Below are 26,541 nucleotides of genomic sequence, written 5' to 3'. Positions count from 1 at the left end.
AAGTCTGAAACATGTGACATGGGTGACATTTGAAGGCATTATGATAAATGAAATAAGCCTGTCACAGAAAAAGACATACTGTATAATTCTACTTATATGAGGTATCTAACATAGTCAATTCACAGAATCAAAGAGGTGATGCTGGTTGCCAGGGGCTGAGGGGAGTGGAAATTGGGAGTTACTGATCAACAGGCATAAAGTTTCAGTTAAGCAACATGAGTACGCTCTCAGAGATCTGCTATGCAACACTGTACTGACAGTCAACAATAATTATTGTACACGTAATATTTGTTAAGAGGTTAGATCCCATGGGGCGCCTGGGTGACTCAGTCAGTTGAGCATCCGACTTCAGCTCAGGCCATGATCTCGTGGTTCGTGAGTTCAAGCCCCGCACTGGGCTCTGTGCTGACAGTTCAAAGCCTGGAGCCTGCTTCGGATTCTGTGGCTCCCTCTCTCTGCCCTTCCCCTGCTAGTGCTCTCTCTCACTCTTTCTCTCAAAAATAAGTAAACATTAAAAAAAAAAAAAGAGGTTAGATCTAATGTTAAGTGTTCTTACTGCCATAAAATAATTTTTTTTTAATGCAATTCATAGGGTCACCTGGGTGGCTCAGTCAGTTAAGCGTCTGACTTCAGCTCAGGTCATGATCTTGCAGTTCATGAGTTTGAGCCCCGCATTGGGCTCTGTGCTGACAGCTTGGAGCCTGGAGCCTGCTTCAGATTCTGTGTCCCCCTCTCTCTGTCCCTCCTCTGCTCATGCTCTGTCTCTCAATAATAAATAAACATTAAAAAATTTCTTCTTTAAAAACGCAAATCGTAAGTTCCGGACAACACTATCTGCTACCAATATAGCAAATCTATTAGCCTAGTGCAGGGCACGCTCTCAGAAGTCAGACAGCAGGCTGGGACCCTCTCTTGCTCAATGTTTTGCTCTTAAGCAATGGAAAGAACTAAAGGGAAATTTTCCTGAAAACTTTTCTTTAATTATTATTAAACACTTAAGTCATCTGAAAAGATATAAAGAATACTACAACTAATTCCTATGCATCTATTATCCTACAGCTTAAGAAATAAGACCTTCCCAATAGAGTCAATGCCCCTATATACCTTCCCTATTTCTAGTACCTCACCCTCAAAATGCATAATTTATCATTCTATTTCTTTATACTTTTACTGCATATGAATGTACCCCTAAGGCAAGGTATAGGAGTTTTCTGCTTGGTCTGTTTGGTTTTTTTTTTTCATCTTTGACCTTCAATGTTACCACATGAATTCTGCAACTTGCCTCTTTCTCTCAACACCGTGGTCACCCATGCTGACCCATGTAGTTCTAATCCCTTCACTTTCCACTACCACCTTATATCCATTCTCCTGTTAATGGACATTTAGGCCCTTTCCAACATAGGGTATTCACAATACAGTTATAAATATGCTATTCTATTTTCATTTAGATAAAACCAAATATGGAACGTGTATGGAGGGACAAATTCTAAAGGAGTGTAAGCCTGCATGACCTGGAATGCAGTCCATCTATCTCAGCCTAGAAGTCAAACTATAACACGGGGCACTAATATCCAGGAATATTTGAGTGTACTTGTGACCCTTCTAGAATCTTCTCACCAAAGGACATCTTTGGTAGCATGGTTTTGAAACATTCCTCATAACACCTGAGTATGTACTGGTCTGTCTTTCTCCCCTTGCTTTTGTCTCTGTGGTGAGATCGTTGAATGCCTGTTCTGTTTCTTGCATTTCTATAGCCTTACCTAGAAGCTGAATGGCACATATTGAATAAAAAGCAAGTGGATGGATATCTTTCAACAGGAGGAAGGAATCACCACCTGCCCCCTCATTGTTCCCACAAGGCTGAGTCTCAGTGGGAAGAAGTCAACACCACCACCTTCCTCAAAGGAGTTTTGGTAGTTACCCCAAGGCAGGCAGAAGAGAATCTCTCCCCCAGCTACAAGAACCATGAAGGGAACACCCGGAAAGTCAGTGTTTACACCTAACTCTGCATGAAAAATGAGAGTGCAAGGGCATGGCTCCGTCCCAGCAAACCCTCAAGAACAGAGGCAAGCGTTCAAACCCCACATAGTGCTGAAAACATCTTTCAAACCCCACATAGTACTGAAAGCATCACAAAGTTCTGCAAATGATATAATGGAAGAAACCGACCCCTAACCAAGGGGTCTGAGTAAGTGAGGCAGAGAAACCTGAGCCTGATATGCAGACAACTGGGCAGGAAGGAGAAGCAGGACACTGGCTTTAGGAAGACACTGTGGGCAGTGGTGGGCAGGGGTTTGGGGAAGAGGTGATTGCACTCATGAACAATCCAGGTGGGAGGTGCTGAGGGCCTTAGCAAGGACCTGGGGCTCCCATGCGGACTCCACGCTTCAGGACTTGAGCAGAGCGGACGTAGGAGGATGTCATGCTTGCTCCATATGGCTATATATGACAGGACGAGACCCATGCCGGACGTCATGGGGAGGCAGAGACAAGCTCAATACAGGGAGGAGCTTTTCAACAATTCAGAGGGATAGGTAGCTTCATTAGAGAGAGAGCTTTCCGTCACTGGACGTATTCAACTGGAGGCTGCAGGAGCAGGGTCAGAGGTGGTAGGGAAGGGACCCCTGAACCTCCAAAGTTCCTCTCTGAACTGGGATTTGGAGACTGGGTGGCTCGTGGGCTGACATGGCCCGGTGGGCTTGTCGAGGGAGCATGATTGCTCAGAGAGCACCGCAGTCACTGAGTGTGGCCTCGGGCTCATGAGCACCCCCCAGAACATCAACCCAACGCGGGAGAGGAGGAGTGAGCCGGGATAGGAAGGAAGGAGGGGGAGGTTGCCAGCTTGTGCCTTTGCTCAACACATAAATATCCTGGTCAAATCTCCCCGAAAGAACGTGACCACAACTCATAAGCCCGCCTCCTCTATGTCCACGAGAGGAAAGGGGCACATTCTCATTCCCTCAAGATCACCGGACACAAGCTCCCACCCTCATTATAGAGGGATTGACAAGCACTAGAGATTCTTTCTAAAGACAAAGTAACCATGTGGGAAAATGGCAAAATGGAGCTTCAGCATTCCCAGGGAGCGTCGTAAAGATCTCACCTAATTACTTCCAGTTATGGAAAGAAAGAAGTCACTGGGATAAAAGGTACAGCATAGGGAATATAGTTGATGGTACTGTAATACCTTTTTACAGTGACGGGTGTTAGCTACACTTGTAGTAAGCATAGTATAACATGTAGATATAGTGAATCCCTATGCTGTACACCTGAAACTAACACTGTGTGTCAACTACACTTAAATTTAAAAAGATAGTGATGGGGCACCTGGGTGGCTCAGTCAGCTGAGCTTCCCACTTCACCCCAGGTCATGATCTCGTGGTTCATGAGTTCGAGCCCCGCGTCAGGCTCTGTGCTAACAGCTCAGAGCCTGGAGCCTGCTTCAGCTTCTGTGTCTTCCTGTCTCTGTCCCTACCCTGCTCATGCTCTGTCTCTCTCTCTCAATAATAAATAAATGTTAAAAAAAATTTTTTTTAATAGTGATAGAATAAAGAGAGAGAATTATAACTGGAAAAAAAACCTCACCTAATTAAAATTATCATACTTCAAAAAAGAAATAATAAAATAAAATAAAATAAAATAAAATAATCCTACTTCAAACGCATATGGGAACCTTGCTGGGTGCAGCACAGCTGTGGAAAGCACAGAGGGCCCAAAATTGCCCTCGTGAGCTTGGCCAGTGCACACGTGGAGAGTGGAAGTTAGAGGCGGCCAACGAGAGTTCCCCTACCCCCCGAAGAGAACTCTCCTTGTTCTATTGAGCCATGTGCCAGCGTGAATTACAGCAGACATAGGTGTAAAAGAGAAATTTTAATTTACACTGAAAATACTTTTTAGGAGATAACATCCTGATGTTTCGTGGAAGCAGGTAGCTCATGGTGTTCTGTGTTTTCTTTCAACACAGGGAGCACCTGAGATCCTACAGACAGGAAAGCTGGGGAAGAAAAATCCAAAGATGTATGCATCAGGTACACTCCAAAGTTCACCTGTGAACAAGACAGCGGCAACAACAAGCCAGATTATTTTAGCAGTTGAAATAATTTTATAAATAATAATGATCAACTAAAATCAAGTCAGATCTTTAAAGACAGGTACTAGGATGTAGTGGGAAACAAGAATCCCAATTTCAGACAAAGATTGTCATGTATAATGTTCTTTCCCGACAGTCCCCCCCACCCCACACCTGTTTTTCTCCTTCCTATATACCCTGAGCTTCTGGTAGGAGGGCTTGCGTCCTGCTCTCCGCTTCTGACCACGACCAGGCCAATTTCTGCTCTGTTCCCTGATGTAAAAACTATTTTGTGAAAGTAACAGCAAAATTCTGCATTTTCTTTGAGGTGATTTTGTTGTTGTTGTTGTGATGTAGGTTAAGTTCTCCAAAGTCTCTAGAACAGAAATGGGAGGCCCAAAATAAAGAGCTGTGTGAGTCTACTCAGAGTTTGCCATCAATGCGAGTGAGTCAGTAAGAACTCCCTGGAGCATGTGATACACTCCCAGATCTGTTCATTCCTGTGATAACATCAGCTGGGTGTCCCCAAGTTCCACGACCCAGGCTAGGCGCTGAGGCCAAATTAATTCCTTAAGATGTGTGCACATGCGGGAGAAGGGTACACAGGAACTTTCTGTACTCTCTTTGCAATTTATCCGTGAATCTAAAATTATTCCAAAATGTTTTTTAAAAAATGAAAGGTGTGTGCACAAGAGAGTTACAGTGGTTCTCAGAAGTACAGTGATTTCCTTCCGTGCATCATAGTATTTGTGCACACCCATCCCCTGTCCTCTGGCAACCTGCATGGCACAGATTCAAGGTCCTCACACCCTCAGGTGACACGGCCTGCCTCAGCTGAGGGAACGGACATGTTGACAAAACACTCAAGTGAAGATCATATCTACCCCGTGTCTGCAGGGAGACTGTGGCAATTAAATACTGTGAAACGAAACCCTGGTTTGGAGAAACATGGGAACCGATGTGGAACATTTTACCATGAGTTTACCTTCTAATTTATTATTAGAGAGATATTGAATATTTATGTTAATTCAGTTAATTTTCAAGAAATGTTCCATGCAACCTTGATTGCTTACCTGACTTCCTAGAACTCCTTGCAAACAAAACCAGAAAGCCCTAGCCTGGACATAAATCTTCCTAAAGAATCAGTCAGTTAGAAATTCAGTTTCTATAACCTGGAATCCACAAAAACCACACCTAGTCATTCTAACCTTCAAGAAGATGATTTACAGCCTTCTCAGAGTGAAATTTACTGAATCTGCCTATGCAATTACTCTATTCACCAAAGGGCATTTTACTCTCATGAGACACCTGTGGTGAAGAAAATAATGATCGAGACAATAAAATTACTTGGCTTATTTACTTATTTCTTATTTAAACCCTGTATCTCTTCAACAAAATTTGAGAGCATCAAAAATACACATAAGACCCCCAAAAAGTAAGAAAATGAATGGAAAAGAAACCTAAGATGGTGCCATGGATGAGATCAGAACCTTAATGGTAGCCGATCAGCCTCAGAATGTCTCCTCACTTCTCAAACTTACACACCGTTATTACTCAGAACTACAGTTTGGGTGTAGATAACAAGCCAGGATCTTAAAATAGGATCTTAGGGGCACCTGGGTGGTTCAGTCAGTTATGTGTCTAACTTGGTTTGGGCTCAAGTGATGATCTCACTGTTTCATGAATTTGAGCCCCGCCAAAGGCTCTGCTTGGGATTCTCTTCCTCTCTCTCTCTCTCTCTCTCTCTCTCTCTCTGCCCTTCCCCCCCCCAAAAAATAAATAAATAAACTTAAAAAACAAAACAGGATCTTAAAACAGGTGTCACAGTTTGCAATCATGCTTACTTTTCTCGCACGACTCTCAGAAAGCTTTTGGAAAACATTTTGGTTTCGCTGCCCAGTTTGCTGGTTGATGCAAATCATCTGGCATCTGTGACAAGGACCTAAAACCTAGAGGGGGCGAAAAGGGAAAAGACAGCGTTGCCGTGAAAGTGGCCAGATGCTCCTGCTAGTGCAGGGAGGAATCTGGGTCCAGGAGGACTGGTTGTCAGAGGTGTTCTCTGGGCCCACTCACACAGCAATGCTCACTATTCTGCTCTGACTGCTAGGAGCCAGAAAGCAGCCGCTCCTCACACAGTCCTGGGGGATCATCCATGTTTGTTCATCAACTGAAAGACTGCTGCTTCCGGGCTTTGTAGACGAAGAAAAGAGTTGTTGTGAATCTCAGATAGTTATCAGAGAATCTTGGAGATCCTCCCAGGAAGAAAAGAACTAAGTGGTTGGAGGATAAACTAGGAGAAGATAAACACCCACGGGCCCAGCACTGACTCATCAGAAAGAACCTTACTGTGTCCGTGTCCTTTGGCCCAGAAACTTCGCTACTAGGAATTTCACTCAAGAAAAGAACCCCAAGTACAAACACAGGTTCCTGTACAATCTTTCTCATGTTGTTTGCGATCGGGGAAACCTGAGAGCATCTTAAACATCAAATAGTAGAGAACAATGGCTACACTACAGGTATATGAATATATCGTGCAGGTATTAAAATTAATCTATAAAGGGTTTTAAATGGTAAATATTTATTTTTATAAGTGAAATAAGCAGGAAAGAAAATTACATGTGTATTCACACATACACACACACACACACACACACACACACACAGCTTCTTAACAAGGGTCATCCTGTTGGTCTGCCACGAGCAAGACTTGCTCTGTAGCGAGAAAAATCTCCCACAAATGTTAACACAAAACAAGAAAGCATGCAGCTTAGCAGTGACGAGACGCTGCTTTTGTTGCACCTATAAAAAGGGCGAAGGGACTTGATTTTCACATTTGTTCCTCTGCTCACTTGGGGGCAAACACCAAGTACACACTGAAACTAGAAACGGCTAAATCTGGATGTGTCTTGGCCTATTCCTAGCACTCGCCTTCTGGCTGGTGGACCCTAAACCAGTGGAAATACAACCTCAAGGTAGCACCAAAGTTAAGGCTCCCAGGCCTCCGCCAGCAGCTGGGCTGTGCTGTACAGGGCTCTGCCCGGCACTCGCCTTGACACTGAGCAGACCTATGACCTCTCCAGGCCTCATTGCCTCACTCAGCCCCTTCGCTTGATTTGGTGAGGATTCCAGACACTATTTCTAGGATGCCACGCCCAGGATTCTCGTGCACGAGAATGTCTGAGGTGGAAAAAGACTGCCTCAAGATAGAACACTAAGCCCTCCAAGAGCAAGTACAGAACACGCTACCTCCTCTGCCTAGAAAACTATGATTCCCAGGCCAGGCTCCCTCTGGCCCTGCAGAGCTATGTCCCACAGAATGGACGTCCCACAGAACGGACGTCCACCAGCCCTGGGCCTGGGCCCCAGCTGCCACCTGACAGATAGCACTTCATGTAAAACTCCTGTCGCTTTGGCCAAAAGGCTCTCTTAAAAGTTTCTCAAGCTGGCAGAGGGAAAAATATTTTCCAGACACTTTTTTCAAACACCAAGGCGAAGAAATCAATTTTCTTAAAACATCATCATTTTTTAAGCATTTTTCTCTAGCCCTCTCATCCATTGGCATTTAAAAAAAATTGTTTACTAGTATACATGTTCTTTGAAAAATAACTCAAACTATACAGAGCAGCTTTAAGAGTTAAAAAAAAAAGCACTCAGGGTGCCTGGGTGACTCAGTCAGTTAAGCGTCTGACCTAGGCTCAGGTCACAGTCTCGCGGTTCGTGAATTCAAACCCTGAGTTAGTCTCTGTGCTGACAGCTCAGAGCCTGGAGCCTGCTTTGGATTCTGTGTCTCCCTCTCTCTGCCCCTCCCCACTTGCGCTCTGCCCCCCCCCCCCCCAAAGTAAATAAACATTTAAAAAAGGTTTAAAGAGAAAGCACTCAGCAGCGGCCTCCCTCACTGTCCTGAGAGGCAAGTGCTGCTGATGTGGCTATAGATCCCTCCAGACTGCAGCTCGGAGCTGGACACAACCACACATGCACCCGTGCAACACACTCCCAGAGCTCTCAGAGGCCGCGGGGTGTCTTCCCTGATTTCATTACTCCACAATACACACTGGGCGCCCTCCATGTCTATACACAGAGACCACCTACCTCATCCTTGGGCTTGAGATTTTCATGATGGCCTGGCATTCCTGTGGGGTGATGTTCTATGAAGCCAAGTTCTACTAGCCGGTTTCTAATTCTTAGCTGTTAATAATTTTGCAGTGAAGGTCTTAAACCACATAACCCTATTTGCTGTTTAAAACTTGGGGGGAGGGGGTTTGATCTCTCTAAACGAGATTATAAAGCCACCGGGTATAAAAGTTTTTATGATTTGATGATACCCAGTGAAAAATGACTTTCTAAAAGAGATTTAAAACTTGGGGGGAGGGGGTTTGATCTCTCTAAATGAGATTATAAAGCCACCAGGTATAAAAGTTTTTATGATTTGATGATACCCAGTGAAAAATGACTTTCTAAAAGAGATGTGCTAAGTCTTTTTGCATTGTAACAGCCTCAGCCTGAGTATTATCATCGGCAAGCATCTTTTAAGCATTTAGTTTTTGCAAGGCATAGTACTAACTATAGTTTACACTTTTTAGTGCCTGCACAGGACTACACTGTATGAATATAGCATAATTTATTTAAACAATCTCCCTTTTATGGATATTTCTGATGGCCTCCCAGTTTTCATATTTCATGTTTTGGTTTGGGGGCTCCTGGTTTGCAAACTTTTTTTTTTAACATTTATTTTTGAGAGACAGAACAAGACAGAGCACGAGTGGGGGAGGGGCAGAGAGGGGGGGGGGACACAATCTGAAGCAGCCCAGGCTCTAAGCTGTCAGCACAGAGCCTGACGCGGGGCTCAAACTCATGGGCTGTGAGATCATGACCTGAGCCAAAGTTGGAAGCCTAACCAACTGAGCCACCCAGGTGCCCCTCAATTTTTCATCTTTCTAAAAGCATTACAATAAATAAACTTGTAATAGAACTCTGCATACTTGTACAGGTGTATTTTATGGACTAGATTTCTATAAGTGAGATAATTAGGCCAAAGGGCAGGCATATTTTAACTTTTACTAATGAATGTTTATTAAGAACACTGATCTAAAGAAAACAAAGCATTGGGACGCCTGGGTGGCTCAGTCAGTTAAGCGGCCGACTTCAGCTCAGGTCATGATCTCGCGGTCCGTGAGTCTGAGCCCCACGTTGGGCTCTGTGCTGACAGCTCAGAGACTGGAGCCTGTTTCAGATTCTGTGTGTGTCTCTCTCTCTCTGCCCCTCTCCTCCTCGTGCTCTGTCTCTCTCTCTCTCTCAAAAATAAATATTTTTAAATTTTTTAATAAAAATTAAGGAGAGCAGAACATCTCAGAAAAATTTCTTAAAGAATCTTACTTGTATTTATGGCCCCAGGTAGCTGACAAACTGCAGATGCTATTGTTGCCAAGTGACAACAGTGTCAGAATTGTCTGACAGTGACAATAAGCTCATTCTAGTTCCTTCTCTCTCCTCTCCCTTTCTTCCTTTTCTTCTTCCTCCTTCTCTCCATTTATCAAACAACAGGTATTAATACCTACTCTGCATCAGGCAGGATACTTAAGAGCAAGTGTTTTAAAGACACAGCAGGGACAGAGAAACAGGAAATGAGGAAGAGAAGAGTAAGTCAGACGCAGGGGTGAGGAGGAACAGCAGGAGGGCTGGTGCCAGAGAGAGGCCTGTGGGCGTCAATGTCTGGGAGAGAAGAGATTGTTTTTTCAAGGAAGAAAAGCTGCCAGGATAAGAGGAGGTTTGGGGAGGTAAGTGGATAAAAAAATTCTTTGGGACTTCTTCATGCCGTGAAATTTAAGTGCCCTCCACAACCCTAGACCTCCACCATTCTTCCAGGAAGATTTAAATGACTGCCTGCTGCTTTTCCGGATACCACAGTGGTGTTCCCTCCAAGTGCAGAGCCGGGACACAAGATAGCCCCAAGGCAGACGGTGTATACCAAGATTAATAATATTACTATTAAGATAATATCATCCCCCACTAAAGTACCAAGGACATTCTGTGCAGATGACCCATCCTTCTGTCCCTAGCTATTCCTTATCTTTCCTGTCCATTCATTCTCTCGATGGTTATTGAGCACTGACTCTGGGCCAAGACTGTTCTGGGCCCTAGAGGTACAGCTGAACAAAACATACTAGTCCCCACCCTCGTGTGCTCTGAAGGAATAAGCAGGTGCTATGCTTAAGAGTCTGACCTTCCCAAGGAGGTGCCATCTGAGTGGAGACCCTGAAGTGGCTGCAGGAAGAACACGCCAAGCAGAAGGGACACGCTGAGACAGGAAGCTTGGCGTGTTTAGGAAATGTAGAGAAGGATGGTGTGGCAGGCAACGGGAGGGCTAGAGAGGTCAGGGGGATCAGGTCTCAGGAGCCCTGTTGTCTCCAAGGAAGAATGTAGGTTTTAGCCTAAGGCTTTCTCACATTTTTTCAAGCCCACAGCACTGTTTGGGGGGCCCGGAGCCTGGGGAGAGAGGGCAGGGGGCAGCTTCACCTCTCTGACTGTAAGCTCCTCCACAAAGGCCAGCAAGGCAGGAAGCCAGGGCGTGGGAAGAAGGTAGAGTGGTGGCCACGGACACTGAGGGACCACTAGACATCTGGGTCCTCCTCCACCAGCACCAGACATCAGGAAAGTGCAACAGGTTCCAGGAGGAGAATGTTCCCATAGACACAAGCATTCTAAGAAAACACAGTTTAAGCCCAAACATAATTATGAGATGGAGGCGGCACTGAGCCCTGACCACCTGTAGGAGCACCTTCAGTCTGTCCCACGGGCAACTGACTGCTGCCACCCTCGTAGGGAATAGGAGATGGATCCTTCCAAGGGGAGTCCCAGAATGCAGATGTCACAAACCCCCCAGCTGAGGCTTTGCGGGTCAGAGTCAAAGACAGACAGGGGATTCCCACCTGCCACCGGCCAGGCCACCATCCTGGCCACAGACGGAGGTCAGTCTCCATCGGCAACCCTTGAGGGAGGATAACTGAACATCCCCGACTCACCTGGAAACTCAAGGAACCGACTGAAATCTCATCCCATGTCTCTTCTTCAAAAGGGCTTGTTCCACTGGTAATAATATTGGCACGGAAACGTGAGATGAGTTCTTTCATCGGGAATAATTCCTCCTTTCCATTCGCATCACTGTTTAAGACATGCCAAAAGGGGGGTAGTGGGAAGAGCAGACAATAGAGGCGCAATTATTCAACATTTCTAGACCTTGATGCCTGACTTCATCAACTGTTCTCAGGCCCGAGCCTAGATGATCAGAACCAGCTTCTACCACAAGTGTTAAGACCAGCAGACACGCATCCGTTAGGCAGACCTTGATGGTGTTCCATGGGAGATGATCCCATCTCCATGGACAGGCCCACAAGAGGCAGTGCAAAGAGTAAGTAGATCTTAGCTGAAGAGACAAAGGACTCTGGAAACCAAGGGAACAGGAGTCAAATGAACAAACTTCTACGAAAGGACCAGTTCTGTGTCGCGAGTCTGGACAAGGCGCTTAAGGAGTGTCAACAGGCTTAACTGCCAAGGACCTAAGATGTTCCAAGAGCTCCTACTTTGTTTTTGGATATGAGAATGCCATAAAGCAACAATGCGTACATATGGGAGGTTTCAGTATTGATTTCCCACAGAGAACAGACTGGTGGTTACCAGAGGCAGGGGTGGGAGCGGGCAAAATGGGTGAAGGGGGCCAAAAGGCACAAACTTCCAGTTATACAATAAATACATCATGGGGATATAACGTGCAGGGCGATGACCATAGTCGTTAATACCGTACTGCATATTTGAAAGTTGCTAAGAGAGTACATCTTATAAGTTCTCATCACACGAAAAAAAATTTGTAACTATATAGGGTGACAGATGTTAACCAGACTTATTGTAGTGATTGTTTCTCACTATGTACAAATAACGAATCATGCTATTGTACACCTGAAACTAATATAATGTTGTATGTCAACTTTATCTCCATAAAAACAAATTTACTTCCTAACTTCTGTACTATTTGCAGTTTTAATGAGCATTCACTATTTTTGTAATTCTTGTTTAAGATTTTGGTTTATGGCCATGAGGTCCCATAAAATGGCTCTCTGCACCTCCGTGCACCAAAGGGAAAAAGAACGAAAAATAAAGCATCTGAGGGGCACCTGGGTGGCTCAGTCAGCTGAGCGTCTGACTTCGGCTCATGTCATGATCTCTCAGTTTGTGAGTTCGAGCCCCACGTCAGGCTCTTATGCTGACCACTCGGAGCCTGGAGCCTGCTTTGGATTCTGTGTCTCCTTCTCTCCCTGCCCCTCTTCCACTTGTGCTCTGTCTCTCTCTGTCTCTCAAAAATAAATAAATGTAAAAAAAAATTTTTTTAAATAAAGCATCTGAAAACGTCAACAAAAGAACACATTGTGTGATCCCGTTATATTGGGTTCAAGAACAAGCAAAATGATCGATGATAAAAGGAGTCAGAATAGTGGTGATCTTCTGTTGGACTGACAGGGCATACGAAGAAGGTTTCTGGCATACTAGAAATGTTCTCTAATTGGTCTGGGCAGTGGTACATGGGTATATATATATATATATATATATATATATATATATATAATGTAAAAATTAATTGAGATATGTACTTACAATTTTTGTGCTTTGTTGTGCTTCAACAAAGAAAAATTTTTTTAAGTTGGGGGATGGGGTAGTCCCAAAGTACACCCGGAATTTTCCCTGGAAACAGAGCTGAAAAGCCCTGGTGGAGGACAAGGCTGTAATATCCCAATCCCCTTCCAGCAGGGGCTGGTGAGTGCAAAGCCGGGACCAGGATAACCAAGTCTAGTTTCAGCACTACGTGCAACTCCCATAAGCAATGAGAACTACAGTTTCTTCATCTGAAATGAGAGGGCTAGCACTTTCCAGTCCTAAAATCCTTGGATTCTGGATTTAGCCTCCAAGTTACAAACATTCCCTTTGTGTTTTGTAAAAGGGAAAGTTTTATGTTCAAAAGATACCATGGTCATCATCAGGGAAATACACACCAAAACCACAATGAGATACCACCTCACACCTGTCAGAAGGACTAACATTAACAACTCCGGCAACAACAGATGTTGGCGAGGATGCACAGGAAAGGGATCTATTTTGCACCGCTGGTGGGAATGTAAGCTGGTGCAGCCACTCGGGAAAACAGTATGGAGGTTCCTCAAAAAATTAAAAATAGAACTACCCTACGACCCAGCAATTGCACTACTAGGTATTTATCCAAGGGATACAGTTGTGTTGTTTTGAAGGGACACATGCACCCCAACGTTTCTAGCAGCTCTTTTGACAAGAGCCAAAGTGTGGAAAGAGCCCAAATGTCCATCAACAGATGAATGGACAAAGAAGATGTGGTGTATGTATACACACACACACACACACACACACACACACACAATGGAGTATTACTCAGCAATCAAAAAGAATAAAATCTTCCCATTTGCAATGATGTGGATGGACTAGAGGGTATTATGCTAAGCGAAATTAGTCAGAAAAACACAAATATCATATGATTCCACTCCTGTGGAATTTAAGATACAAAACAGATGAACATAAAGGGAAGGGAAGCAAAAATAATATAAAAACAGGGAAGGGGACAAAACGTAAGAGACTCTTAAATATAGAGAACACACTGAGGGTTGCTGGAGGGGTTGTGGGTGGGGGTTGGGCTAAATGGGTGAAGGGGCATTAAGGAGGACACTTGTTGGGATGAGCACTGGGTGTTCTATGTAGGGGATGAATCAGGGGATTCTACTCCTGAAACCGTTATTGCACTACATGCTAACTAACTTGGATATAAATTTTTTAAAAAAAGATATGATCAGCATATGCATTATAGAGTCCATCAAATTTGAAAGTAGAACAGAGATACAGCAACCACAGCCCCCAGCGACCCTCCCAGGCACGAGGCACAGGCTGGTCCACTTAACCTGTCACACCCACTGCCTGCTTGTCAGCCCTGCGCTCAGACACACAGTAGGAAACACGGTCCCCTCCTGGTAGGAACCAGGATTGCAGCAAGCCGGTCTCCACTTCCTATTTTTTCCACACAAAGAACCCTAGAAAACCACTGACCTGCTCTCTCCAGGGCTCTGGGTCCCTGAGGAGGAGTGTCACTTGATGCCGGGATAGCTCAGTGAACACCCAGGGACCATGAAGCTGCACCATACTTCTATACCCAAGGAGAGCGAGCGAGGCCATGGCCAGGGAACTCTGTTGCACGTTTTTGCCAACGACTACAAACAGCAATCACTACAAACAGCCCATCTTTGTCATTTTTATTAAGCTACCTTTGTACGTGTTTCTGAGTGTGCACACATGTGCCCAAGACCACAAGGCACGTAAGAGTCACAGGATCCCTGGCTCACGGTGACGGGCGTGTGCACACCTCTCCTGGCCTGTGGGCTAGGAATAAGCAGACTGACACAGCTGTCACATAACAGTGGGGCCATTTTTTGCCCTAATTGTCTGATTCCCTTGGGACTTCAATTTCCTCTAACTACAACGAAGGGGGTTGAACTAACTCTTTCTGGAGCTGACCCGCTAATACGTCAGGGCCCTTAGCAGCACCTCGGGTGGAAGTGAGCAGCCAGTGCTCTCGGTTCTATCTGCTGATACAAACATATAATATCTACAGTTATAACTTTAAAAGCTTTCATAACCACCCTTTTCACTCAAAATGATTGTGGAAATAGGGCAAGGCTCCTAGGGAACAGGGGGCGGTGGGAGGATGGGCAATGAAACTGGGTCAAGTTCAATTCCATTAAAGCAAGTGCTAAGAAATGGAATGATTAAAAATGAGAGTTGGGGTTTGCTAAACATCATGAAGTCATCAAGAGAGACGTGGGAGCTGGATCCAAAGGGTTTGTAACTTCTCGGGGCCTCAGTCTCTCGTCTGCACTCCACGACTCCCCAGGCAGGTGCAAGGCTCACCCTCAGAGTCAAGTGGTTACACCTGCCTGCTATTCCCAAGGCAAAGGATCTTACCTGGCATTTAATTGCTGCTGAAGCTCCAAAACACTGGGTCTATTTATCAGCAAATATTGTGCTTCATTCACCAGAGAAAGGGTGGCTGTTGAACCAGCAGATTGATCTAAAAGTGATGGGGTATTTTTAAAAGAAGTTGCTAAATACACACACACACACACACACAGACACGCACACACACACATAATGTACATATATATATATGTACATTTTATATATATATATATAAATTACTCATCCATAAAAAAGAATGAAATCTTGCCATTTGTGACAACATGGATAGACCCTGAGGGCAGTATACTAAATGAAGTAAGTCAGACAGAAATGCCATATGATCTCACTTATATGTGGAATCCAAAACAAACAAACAAAACAAGCTCATAGACACAGAGAACAGACTGGTGGTGAACAGAGGCAGGGGGTGGGGGCGGGCAGGATGGATACGGGATGGAGTCAAAAGATACAAGCTTCAGTTATGAAATAAATACATCACGAGGAGGTAATGTACACCATGGTGACTATACTTAATAACATTGTACTGCATATTTGAAAGTTGCTAAGAGAATAAATCTTAAAAGTTCTCATCACAAGAAAAAAAATTTAACTGTGTATGGTGACAGATGTTAACCAGATTTATTGTGGTGGCCATTTCTCAATACATACAAATACCAAATCGTTATGCTGTACATCTGAAACTAATATAGTGTTATATGTCACGTATACCTCAATAAAAAAGTTTAAATAAATTAAAAAGAAGAATTGCTTTCTCGGCATGCAAACGAATCCTGCTTCCATTGGCTTGCATTTTTAAAAAGGAGAGACGATTTCTATAAGGGAAAAAAAAATGGTGGCCTGGAAATAATAAAAATGTTCTAAGCATTGCTTAAACCTCTCAGAAATAGAAAATGAGCTGTTAATAATCTGGAAAAATAATAATAATAAAATGCCCAAGCGAAATTGTCCCCAGCAAAGAAGACCGGGAGGCAACATTTAGAGAAGGAGAAGTGAGAGGGAGGCAGGGATAGGGAGCTTCCCCAAGATGGTGGAAAGCGGGACCTTGATGAGAGCCACAGGCCCAGGAAGGTCTGAGTCCGGTCAGGGAAAGCTGTCTTTTGTCCTTAGGCAAGTGTGTGATATTGACTTCAGAAATAACTAATACAAGTTTTAAAACTACTAGAAGGGGAAAAAGCCAGCGAAAGAAAATATCAAGCGTGCCCAGAACTGCTAGCACTTTCTGTCAGACCATTCGTTGGGAGGCCGTTGCTGTCTTCACGGGAGATGTTGAGAAAAAGTGTCAGCTGGGCCAAAGCCTAGCGAGCTGTCTCCGAACCAAATGTGTGGAACCCAGCACACACAAGAATGGATACTTTTAAGACAATTGCTTTTCAGATCCTCTACTTCCAAATGTTCTTTTTGCTAAAATGGTTCTGTCAGAGGAGGGAGGTGGAATCCCGGCCCCCTCCGCAAAGGCCCTTTTTGCACTTCCCAGAAGAAAGGCTCGCCTCTCCTAAAGCACATTGCCATGGAGGCTAAAACTCCAGGGTGGAAAACAAAAGCCCCATTCAAAGCCCTGGGGTCTGTGCTGAGAAAATACAAGCCTCTAAAGCTTGGGTGAATGAGCCTCCCCTAGGTCAGATGGGTTCCCATTCCTCACTACACACAAAACTGCCCAACCTAATTAAGTGGCCACATGACAGATGATTAAGTCATCATAATGTTAGATCCCTGTGCTTTGGTCATGTGCCTCAGAAGAAAGGTTTGAGTGACAGTGCATTAACCAAATTCCTTCAGTCCCCAGCTCTGTAATGACTTAAATAGGGTTCTCCAGAAAAGAATCAGTGCTGAGCATGGGCTATTCTGGGCACAGGTGACATTCATTCATGGATACGGGAATGAATGGCAGGGGTGGGGCGGTGGGGGAGGGTTCAGGCATCTCAGTAAGAGATTCCTTTTCAACAATGTTTTCTCTTTCTGTTCATTAACTATTTTTCAAAATGTACAATATACTTCTGTTGTTTTCATAAACTGTGTACCATTAAAGAGGGACTCAACCAAAAAGATCTCCTAACACTTAGACTCGTGATCACTGTAAACTTGGAAAATGTGTATACATTTCAATTTATATATAATTGTGGCTTCACATAAATATGGTAGAGTGAACAAGAAAAGATTTTCAAGCCTACAATATATAACACTAAGATAAAATTCCGTCAAGGGAGTGGAATGGAAGTATAAGTCGAAGAAGGGAAAGGAAAGAAAGAAAATTCCTGACCATCAAAAGACAGTTTGTCCTTACATATACTTTAATGAATATTCTTGAAAATCAAACCACTAAATATTGAAATTCCACTGGCCAATTTGGATGACAGTGTAAATAACGTAGCTTTAAAAAGGTTCCTCTCAGGTGTACCAACCTAAAATTATTCAAAGACCAGTGGCCTAGACCGTCAGGGACGTCTCCACCATAAAAGGCATCCTCAAAGTATAATGTTCTCAAGCTGACGCTCCCTGACACTGCATCATGCAGGGGACAGACCTCTCCGCACCTACCTTTGCCTCACCCAGGTCCCCACCTCCCACGAGAACCGTCACTGCCACTTCCTGCCTGGCCCCTGTGCTTCTCTCACCTCCCTCTCTGAAGCAGCCTCCACATCGCGCCAAGAGTATCTTTCTAACACGTGTGGCATCACGAAACTCCTCAGCTTAGAGTTTGCAATGAATGCCCCCAACCACAAGGTAGCACTTACTGACTCCTCAAGCCAAGCATTCATCCTTTCTCCCCAGCTCCCCCCTCATGGCTCCCCTCCCACCTTCAACCCTCCTAAACACCTCTCTGGGCCCATGAAATGCCAAGGCCTGCCATACTGCTCCCGACTAACCTTCCCACCTCTCTCTGCCTAGAAAACTCCTGCTCTCATGTTAAGACGCAGTGCCAAAGTCATCTCCTCCCTGAAGCCCTCCGTGACTCACTCCCTGTGTAGAAGATACCTCCCCCCACCAACCCATGCCCTTTGCACAGACCTTTATTGTCACCTTTATGTTAGTGTCACTGTGTACTGGTAGGTCGTTGCCTCTAAACTTAGATCTTGGAGGACCACAGCCGTTGCTTCACAATCTCAGCCAGCATCCTAAAGACCCAGCTGAGCCCCAAGTAGACAGCAGGCACCAGGAACCATTGGGCCTTATTCTATCAACTCATTTACATGGTGGCCCTGGTCCCGTCGAGCCCCACTCCTTGCATGTCCCTACTCGGAGTGCCCATCTCTCTCTCCCCTTTCATCACGTCTCTAAGCTAACCCACTCCCAAACACCATCAGCTCACCCCCTCAGTAAGAGCAGCATACATTTATTCCCGTTCTCCATCACATAGCAACTCAAATTCTTGCACAACTTATGACATGACAAACTGTCAACACTTCTAAAATGTGCAAGTATTTTACATCCGTTGAATTCTCTATCATACGTATTCAGGGATTCATGGGTTCATCTGTGCAGGTCACTAGATCCAGTCACTGGTCCCCATACTGTCACAATGTTACTCAGATTTACAAGCCAGTCTCTCTGGGAGCTAATCACTAAGCCAGGTCATCCTTACACAAATCAGTAATTGTAAGTAAGTGGCAGTGACCCCTTCATTCATTCATCTAGTATTTACTGAGCAACTACTATGTGCCAGACGCTGTTCTGAGCACAGCGGATGCAGCACTGAACAAAGTGCACAAAAATCCCCATCCTCCCAGGGCTTAAAATCTATCACAGTCTAATAAACAGAATAACTGAGTGAAATGCATGGCCTATCAGATGCGAAAAGCACCCCACAGAAAATAAAACAGGGAACGAACCACAGAGGTTCAGGTGGGGGCTCTGGTCCTGAGGAGAGCAGTCAAGCCGGCTTCCCTGAGAAGCTGGCACTTGAGCAGACACCTGAAAGCGATCTCTTCTTCCCATGTGGTACTGTTAACTTCCAAGTACAGTAAAACCTTGGATTGCGAGAAATTTGTTCTCTGAGTGTTCCGCAAGATGAGCAAACCTCTCTCTCTCTCTCTCTCACTGTGGGATTGTGGGTGATCATGTCCCATGCTTGGATGGTCAGTCTCAAGCTGCAGTGTTTGGCAGAAATCAGTGATTTTTCAGAATGTGGGAAGGTGCCCACAGCTGGCACTAGCGTATTTTTTTGTCACTTCAAAGCACCTGTGGACAGTCCTTTGCTTTTCCATACAAGAGGAAGCTTAGAAATGTTTTGCTTCATTTAGGTCAGGCTGCCTGCAGATATAGACCTTTTCCTCTGCTGCCTTATTGCCAGTAACATTAAACATAGTACCTGACAAGAGTTCATTAATACTGTACTGTAGGGGCACCTGGGTGGCTCAGTCGGTTAAGCGTCCAACTTCAGCTCAGGTCACGATCTCACAGCTCGTGAGTTCAAGCCCCATGTCGGGCTCTGTGCTGACAGCTCAGAGCCTGGAGCCTGCTTTGGATTCTGTGTCTCTCTCTCTCTCTCTGCTCCTCCCCCACTCAGGCTCTCTCTCTCTCTCCTTCAAAAATAAATAAACGTTTAAAAAAAATTTTTAAATACTGTACTGTAGTCAACATCTGTTAGTGACAATGAAAGTTGTCCTATATAATAACCCTCCTCTCTTGTCTCCCTCACACCAGTCACAAAGGTTTTTAAAGGTAAGTACAGATTAATTTTTCTTTATATTTTGTATTTACTTTATTATTTTGTATCATATCACTGTACTGTAATCATTTTTATATGAATATTTTTGGGTCGTGGAACAAATCATCTGAGTTTCCATCATTTCACGGGGAAATTCACTTTGCTATAAAAGTGCTTTGGATTACAAACCTGTTTCCAGAACGAATTATGCTTGCAAACCAAGGTTCTACTGTACTTTCTTCTCTGCTCTCCCTTCAGCTCACAACAGCTACGGCAGGAAAAACCACCAGCATTTTTATAAGTCGAAGGCATTGAAGTCTACACCTGTCTGGGCACCAAGAGGCTCCGCATTGGCCAAGTTCTCAGGCATGTGGTGACAGAGCCAAGACCAGCAACCAGGTTTTCTCGTTCCCACATACAAACTGAGGACATAGCAAGCTACCAATGTTTGTTTGTTTGTTTGTTTGTTTGTTTGTTTGTTTGTTTGTTTGTTTTCAGGGAGAGACAGAGCATGAGCAGAGGAGGGGCAGAGAGAGAGGGAGACACAGAATCCAAAGCAGGCTCCAGGTTCTGAGCTGTCAGCACAGAGCCCGATGCAGGGCTCGAACTCACAGACTGTGAGATCATGACCTGAGCCCAAGTCGGATGCTTAACCGACTGAGCCACCCAGGCGCCCCCAAGCTACCAGTGTTTTTATATAACCCAATGAAATTGTGCTTCTAAACACGACAGACTGAGACAGAGCACTTGTCAGAGGCGAAACAGCTGGGTGGAACCCCACCTCTACCTCCTCAGGGTCATCCTAGAGACCACACGTGGGTTCTGTGGACCACCCTGCTTTCTGCACAAGAGCAAGTCACCCTGAGAATTCACTTCAGGGGCTGATTTTTTCTTCAATGTTTATTTTTATTTTTGAGAGAGAGGAAGAGAGAGAGAGAAGAAAGGGAGGGGCAGAGAAAGCGGGACAGAGGATCTGAAGCAGGCTCTGCCCTGACAGCAGCGAGCCCGATGTGGGGCTCGAACTCATAAATCATGGGCTGATTTTGATGTATGCAAGAGTAAACCCAAGTTCCTGTCCCCTAAGAACCAACCAGAAATGTGATACCTTTGACCCGCTTCTTTGCACTTCTTTGAAAGTTTGAACTTTGTTTGAGCAACTGACATGGATGGCCAAAAAATCTTGACAACCAGCTTGAAATTTTTTCTCCACAATTATAAGTATTTACCCTGGGGGAAAAAAGGGGAGGGGTGGTGAATGTTCTATAGTATTCCTTTAAGTAATAATATAAATAGCAAAAATATTTTCAATTGTAAGATATAATACAATACAATACAATATAATACTAAATGTAATGTAAATACAATATTGGGCCCCAGAGAGAAGGGAGCACTCAGGAAGCTGCAGGCGAATACCCAAAGCACAGGAAGACCCAAGGTCCGGTGCTCATGCGAAGCCTTCAGATCAGATAAGAAGCTTTGGAAGTTCCTCTTAAAAGACCTTGTTTATGTCCATTATAGCCACTGAATACCACAAAGCTTAGAATTTGAGAGCTTCCAGAGCAATATTTTGCTTTAAGAAGCCCTTGAACCCCAGACATACTTTCTGGGTTTTTACTACACACCAGCGAATCTTTTCCCTCATGGCCAGACCACATGGAATAATAGGTTTGGTCTGTGGAAAGAACACTATGCCTCTCAGTTACCAGTATAAGTGCATTCAATGATCCAGTTTTTTAAAAACTCTTTTAATATTAGAGACTTTTAAAGTATAATTTAAAGAATTTAATTTTTTTACTTAAAATTTTTTTTTAATTTCTTAAATTTTTAAGTAGGCTCTATGTTGGGCATGGAGAACAACACGGGGCTTGACCCTGAGATCAAGACCTGAGCTGAGATCAAGAGCCAGACGCTCAACCGACTGAGCCACCCAGGAGCCCCAAGAATTTAAATTTTTAAAAATTATTCTAAAATCTACCCATCACCAGAATCCACAATGCAAAATTACTAATAACCTACATTGGGATTACAAGATAGACATGTCCTTAATTTTTCCTGGATCAAATAGCTGCCTGTCTGTATGTAGAAAGGGAAGAGTAGAATGAAACCTCATTTAGTTTCACATTCTCTTCGATGCTTTGAGAGATCGCACTGAAGTCTGTTTTCATTCATCTGAGCACTGATGGATCTGAGAAGAGACCTAACTACCTCTTTATTAACCAGAAAACAGCATTCCTCTCAAATGTACAACCAGGAATGCACCTTGTAAATAACAGCAGGTATCCCTAAATGGCTAGGGAACATGCTTGGTAGGTTTGAACAACAGCAGGGGGCAGTGTGGTCAGCATGGAGTTCATGAGGGGAAAGAGGCAGCAGACTGGATGGGAGGGGGCGGTGCACCTGAGGGCAGATCTACAGGGCATTGCTCTCTTCCCCCTCTGTACCACCCTGCAGATGGACCTGAGATTTTTACCTATGGCAGAGTCTCACCTGTCCGCACAGACCTTGCTTTGGCAAATCTGAGTCCGTTCACCATTTTCCTCAAGAGGCACCGCTATAGGCTCCATCCCTAATGAACAAAGGTTAGAGACAGATTTACCATCACGCAAAAAGAACAACAATATAAGTGTAAGTCCATTATCACAAAGTATACAAGAATTGTCATGACCCTGGAAATTGATTGCATCAAATAATTGGCCAGGTCTTGGAAATCTCTTTGTAACACAGAGATTCTCTTTAGCATGGTCATCACCAACAATAGCCTGTACACCAAACAGCCTTCTTACGGAAGACCCTGCACTCAGGCAGTCACATCCACCGCAGTCACATCCACCACAGTCACATCCACATATGTATATTTATATAACACTATAAATCCCTTAGAAGATTTCTCTACCTCTGGGTGACTCCACATACTAAAGCCATTGTTTTCCCTTACATCCTTTAGAAATAGGCAGGCATGAAGATTCATTCTGTAAAGATATCAGCATGGAGCGGTATTTCTCAACAGCTCCTGGGAGTCAGCATCCAATTGGATTCCTGCGCCAATCATTGTTATCATGATGGATAGATAGACAGGTAGACAGACAGACAGAAATAAAACTGTTACTATGTTAGTGGGGTTGGGAAGCTTTTTAAAAAATTAGTTACATGTATCATATGTATGAAGGAGTATAGAGCATATGTATGTAACAGTTTAAAGAATAATAGTTAACACTCATGTACCCATTAGTCATCTAAAGTGGTATCCATTCTTTAATAAAATCAGAGTGAGATACGTGGATGAAATGAGAGGAAACTAGCCCAATGCCATTAAGGTGTGAAAGACCTTTGGTAAAGGCTGAAACTGCCAGGCCCTCTGTCACTCTGCACTCCTTGTCCTCCATGAGACATTAAGAGTATAGGGAAAGGCAGGAAGCCAAGGCACCTGAGCAGAATGTGTGGTGGCCCCTATTCTGTGGACACTCGAAGAAGGAGCTCCTCCTGTGTGACTCACCTGTGCCCTCTAGCCCTCTCAGCATGGCTGCCAGTCACACCGCTCACACTGTCCCTCAGGCAAGCTCATGTCATGCTCGCCTGCATCCCTGCCCCTCTTGGTCCTTCTTCATCACACAGAGCACAACACAACACAGCAAACTGGTGCATCACAAGCTTCAGATCATGCCTGCTGCTCAGGCCCCGTCCATCACAACAGGGCTTTCACCACGACAAAGACAGAGATGCAACGATTTGAGTATCTAGAATTCCATAGGGAACTACGTCCCCTGCTTGTCTGCACCTTACACATGCACAGCCAGTTCCACACTCCTGGCCCTGTGTGGGGAAAGCCAGAAGAACTAACCCAGAATGCTCAAAAATTTCAGAGAAGGAATGTGTTGTGCTGAGTAATTATAGATGCTGTCATGTCAAAAGAGTATGGATGGGAGAAGGATATGGTGGAGGTATGCACGCACAGGGGAGAGCAGTACAGCAAGCTTGGAGCATTGGTTATGAGGAAGTAACCACAGCAGTGGGGACAATGTGGACAGTTGCACACCCTGGACAGCCAATGGCAGGCCTGTGCTCAGCCTCTTTGTATCCTTACCCAAGGCTCTAAATAAATCACACAGGGTCTTTGGCCTTCAGCTGCCTTCTAAAGGTCATTGCAGGCCTCTGGTTAAGACCACAAAGTCTGGAAGCCATCCATGAATTGAACTCAAGGGCCCCCAACAAAGTTCATGGCAAATGAGTTCATTATGTACTAAGCCCTATGCTCAGATCAGAGATACTGAGAAATAAAAAAGCCTGACCTCTGGATGCCTAAAATCTTTGGGAGTGACAAATCACACACATGAAACCATTAAAATGTCTTGTTTTACTATTTATTATTTAGTTTGTCCTGTCATGCATTGCCAGAGGATGCCCTTACTCCACCCACAATACAGGAGTCCCCTGAAAGTGAGCAGAGTATCTGATACATGGTGAGAGGGGGTACAACACCACCTCACAAAGTGCTGCTGATTTGGAGGGGAAGATATTGGGTATTTGTTTTCTTTCTTTCTCCCATTCTTTACATTCTGGGACAAACCCTACTTAGTCATGATATATATTTTTATGCTTCAGAGAATAGAAAGGAAGAGAAGCAATCTACTCAATTATTTTTGTAAGTTAATATCCTGGGTACCTAAACTTAAATAAGAAAAGCACAGTAAGAGAAGATGATGTATCAATCTCACTAATAAATAGGCAGAAAAAAAATACTAAACACAGTATTAGCAAACCAAATCCATCAATGTATCAAAAGATCATTGTCAAGTAGTGTTTTTCCCCCCAAGAGTCCAAGGATAATTTACTACTGGACAATCTACTAGTGTAAGACATCACACTGATAGACTATAGGAAAAAAAATATGATGACCAACAGATGCAGAAAAAGCATTCAATAAGAATTGACTACTAGTCATCATTTGGCTAAATAAGAAAGGAACTACTTTAGCCTGGTAAAGCAAATCTACTAAAAACCTACAGTAAGCATCATTCTTATTTTTGAAACTTTGAAGCCATTCTATTCAAATCAGTAATAAAGAAGGATATCTTCCATCACTGCTCCACCATTATATAAGAAGGCCTAGCCAAAGCAATAAGGTAAGAAAAAGAAAGAAGATAAATAAAAATTAGAAAGATATGATACTACCATTATTAGAAGACAATATACCTATTTACACAGAATATGCAAGAAAATCTTCAGACCAACTAATAAAACTAATAAGAATTCAGAAAAAGTACTGGGTAAAACATTAACATACAAAAATCAATAGTGTTTCTATATGCATTGATAGCCATTAAAATATTTAATAGAAAAAAAGATAGTATTAAAAATATTCCAATAGGGGCGCCTGGGTGGTGCAGTCGGTTAAGTGTCCGACTTCAGCCAGGTCACGATCTCGCGGTCTGTGAGTTCGAGCCCCGCATCAGGCTCTGGGCTGATGGCTCGGAGCCTGGAGCCTGTTTCCGATTCTGTGTCTCCCTCTCTCTCTGCCCCTCCCCCGTTCATGCTCTGTCTCTCTCTGTCCCAAAAATAAATAAAAAACGTTGAAAAAAAAATTAAAAAAAAAAAAAACTTTAAAAAAAAAAATTCCAATAAACTATTACATAGCAAAAAAAGTGTAAAAGTTTCTGGAAAATATTATTAAATTTTGGAGTAATTAAAAAAGTCTTAAATGGAGAGAAACACTGTAAATAAAAGACTGGATATTATATGATGTAAGTTCTTTTGAAATTAATATATGATACTACAATCAAAATATGATTACAAATATATGACTGCAAAATATGTGATTTTGCAATAAAAATCCCAACAGGACACACCAATAAATATACAGAGATTGTCAAAGTGGATAAAAAAGCATGAGCCAATTGTATGCTGGATACAGGAAACTCACTTTAAATATAGTGATATAGGCAGATTAAGAGTAAAAGAGCTAAAAGGCATCCAAATCGGCCAGGAGGAGGTCAAACTTTCACTCTTCGCAGATGACATGATAGTTTATATAGAAAACCCAAAAGATTCCACCAAAAAACTGCTAGAATTGATTCATGAATTCAGCAAAGTTGCAGGATATAAAATCAATGCACAGAAATCGGTTGCATTCCTATACACCAACAATGAAGCGACAGAAAGAAATCAAGGAATCAATCCCATTTACAGTTGCACCAAAAAACATAAAATACCTAGGAATAAATCTAACCAAAGAGGTGAAAAATCTATACACTGAACACTATAGAAAGCTTATGAAAGAAATTAAAGAAGACACAAAAAAATGGAAAAAGATTCCATGCTCCTAGATAGGAAGAACATATATTGTTAAAATGTTGATACTACCCAGTGCTCGCTTCGGCAGCACATATACTAAAAATGTTGATACTACCCAAAGCAAACTACACATTCAATGCAATCCCTATCAAAATAACACCAGCATTCTTCACAGAGCTAGAACAAATAATCCTAACATTTGTATGGAACCAGAAAAGACTTTGAATAGCCAAAGCAATCTTGAAAAAGAAAACCAAAGCAGGAGGCATCACAATCCCAGACTTCAAGCTATACTACAAAGCTGTAATCATCAAGACAGTATGGTACTGGCACAAGAACAGACACTCATATCAATGGAACAGAATAGAGAACCCAGAAATGGACCCACAAACGTATGGCCAACTAATCTTTGACAAAGCAGAAAAGAATATCCAGTGGAATAAAGACAGTCTCTTCAGCAAGTGGTGCTGGGAAAACCGGACAGCGACATGCAGAAGAA

The 26,541-nt window shown here is 43.6% G+C and overlaps 1 protein-coding gene across 1 annotated transcript in view; it reads right to left on the bottom strand.

Annotated features, from left to right (window-relative positions):
- Positions 1-3,862: 3,862 nt before the first annotated feature.
- MOCOS (molybdenum cofactor sulfurase) overlaps positions 3,863-26,541 on the bottom strand; it is a 56,273-nt gene continuing 33,594 nt past the window's right edge. Inside the window, exons 10-15 of the mRNA XM_042962846.1 lie at positions 22,242-22,320; positions 20,860-20,981; positions 15,095-15,200; positions 11,089-11,227; positions 5,914-6,018; positions 3,863-4,046 (exon numbers count right to left, since the gene is read on the bottom strand). Coding sequence (XP_042818780.1) covers positions 3,894-4,046; positions 5,914-6,018; positions 11,089-11,227; positions 15,095-15,200; positions 20,860-20,981; positions 22,242-22,320 — 704 coding nt within the window. The 3' untranslated portion in view covers positions 3,863-3,893. The remainder of the gene's footprint in view (positions 4,047-5,913; positions 6,019-11,088; positions 11,228-15,094; positions 15,201-20,859; positions 20,982-22,241; positions 22,321-26,541) is intronic.

This window comes from Panthera tigris, chromosome D3 (genome assembly GCF_018350195.1).
Source record: "Panthera tigris isolate Pti1 chromosome D3, P.tigris_Pti1_mat1.1, whole genome shotgun sequence".
Lineage (NCBI taxonomy): Eukaryota > Metazoa > Chordata > Mammalia > Carnivora > Felidae > Panthera > Panthera tigris.
Note: the sequence above shows the minus strand (reverse complement) of the source record. Positions and strands in the feature narration are given on the sequence as shown.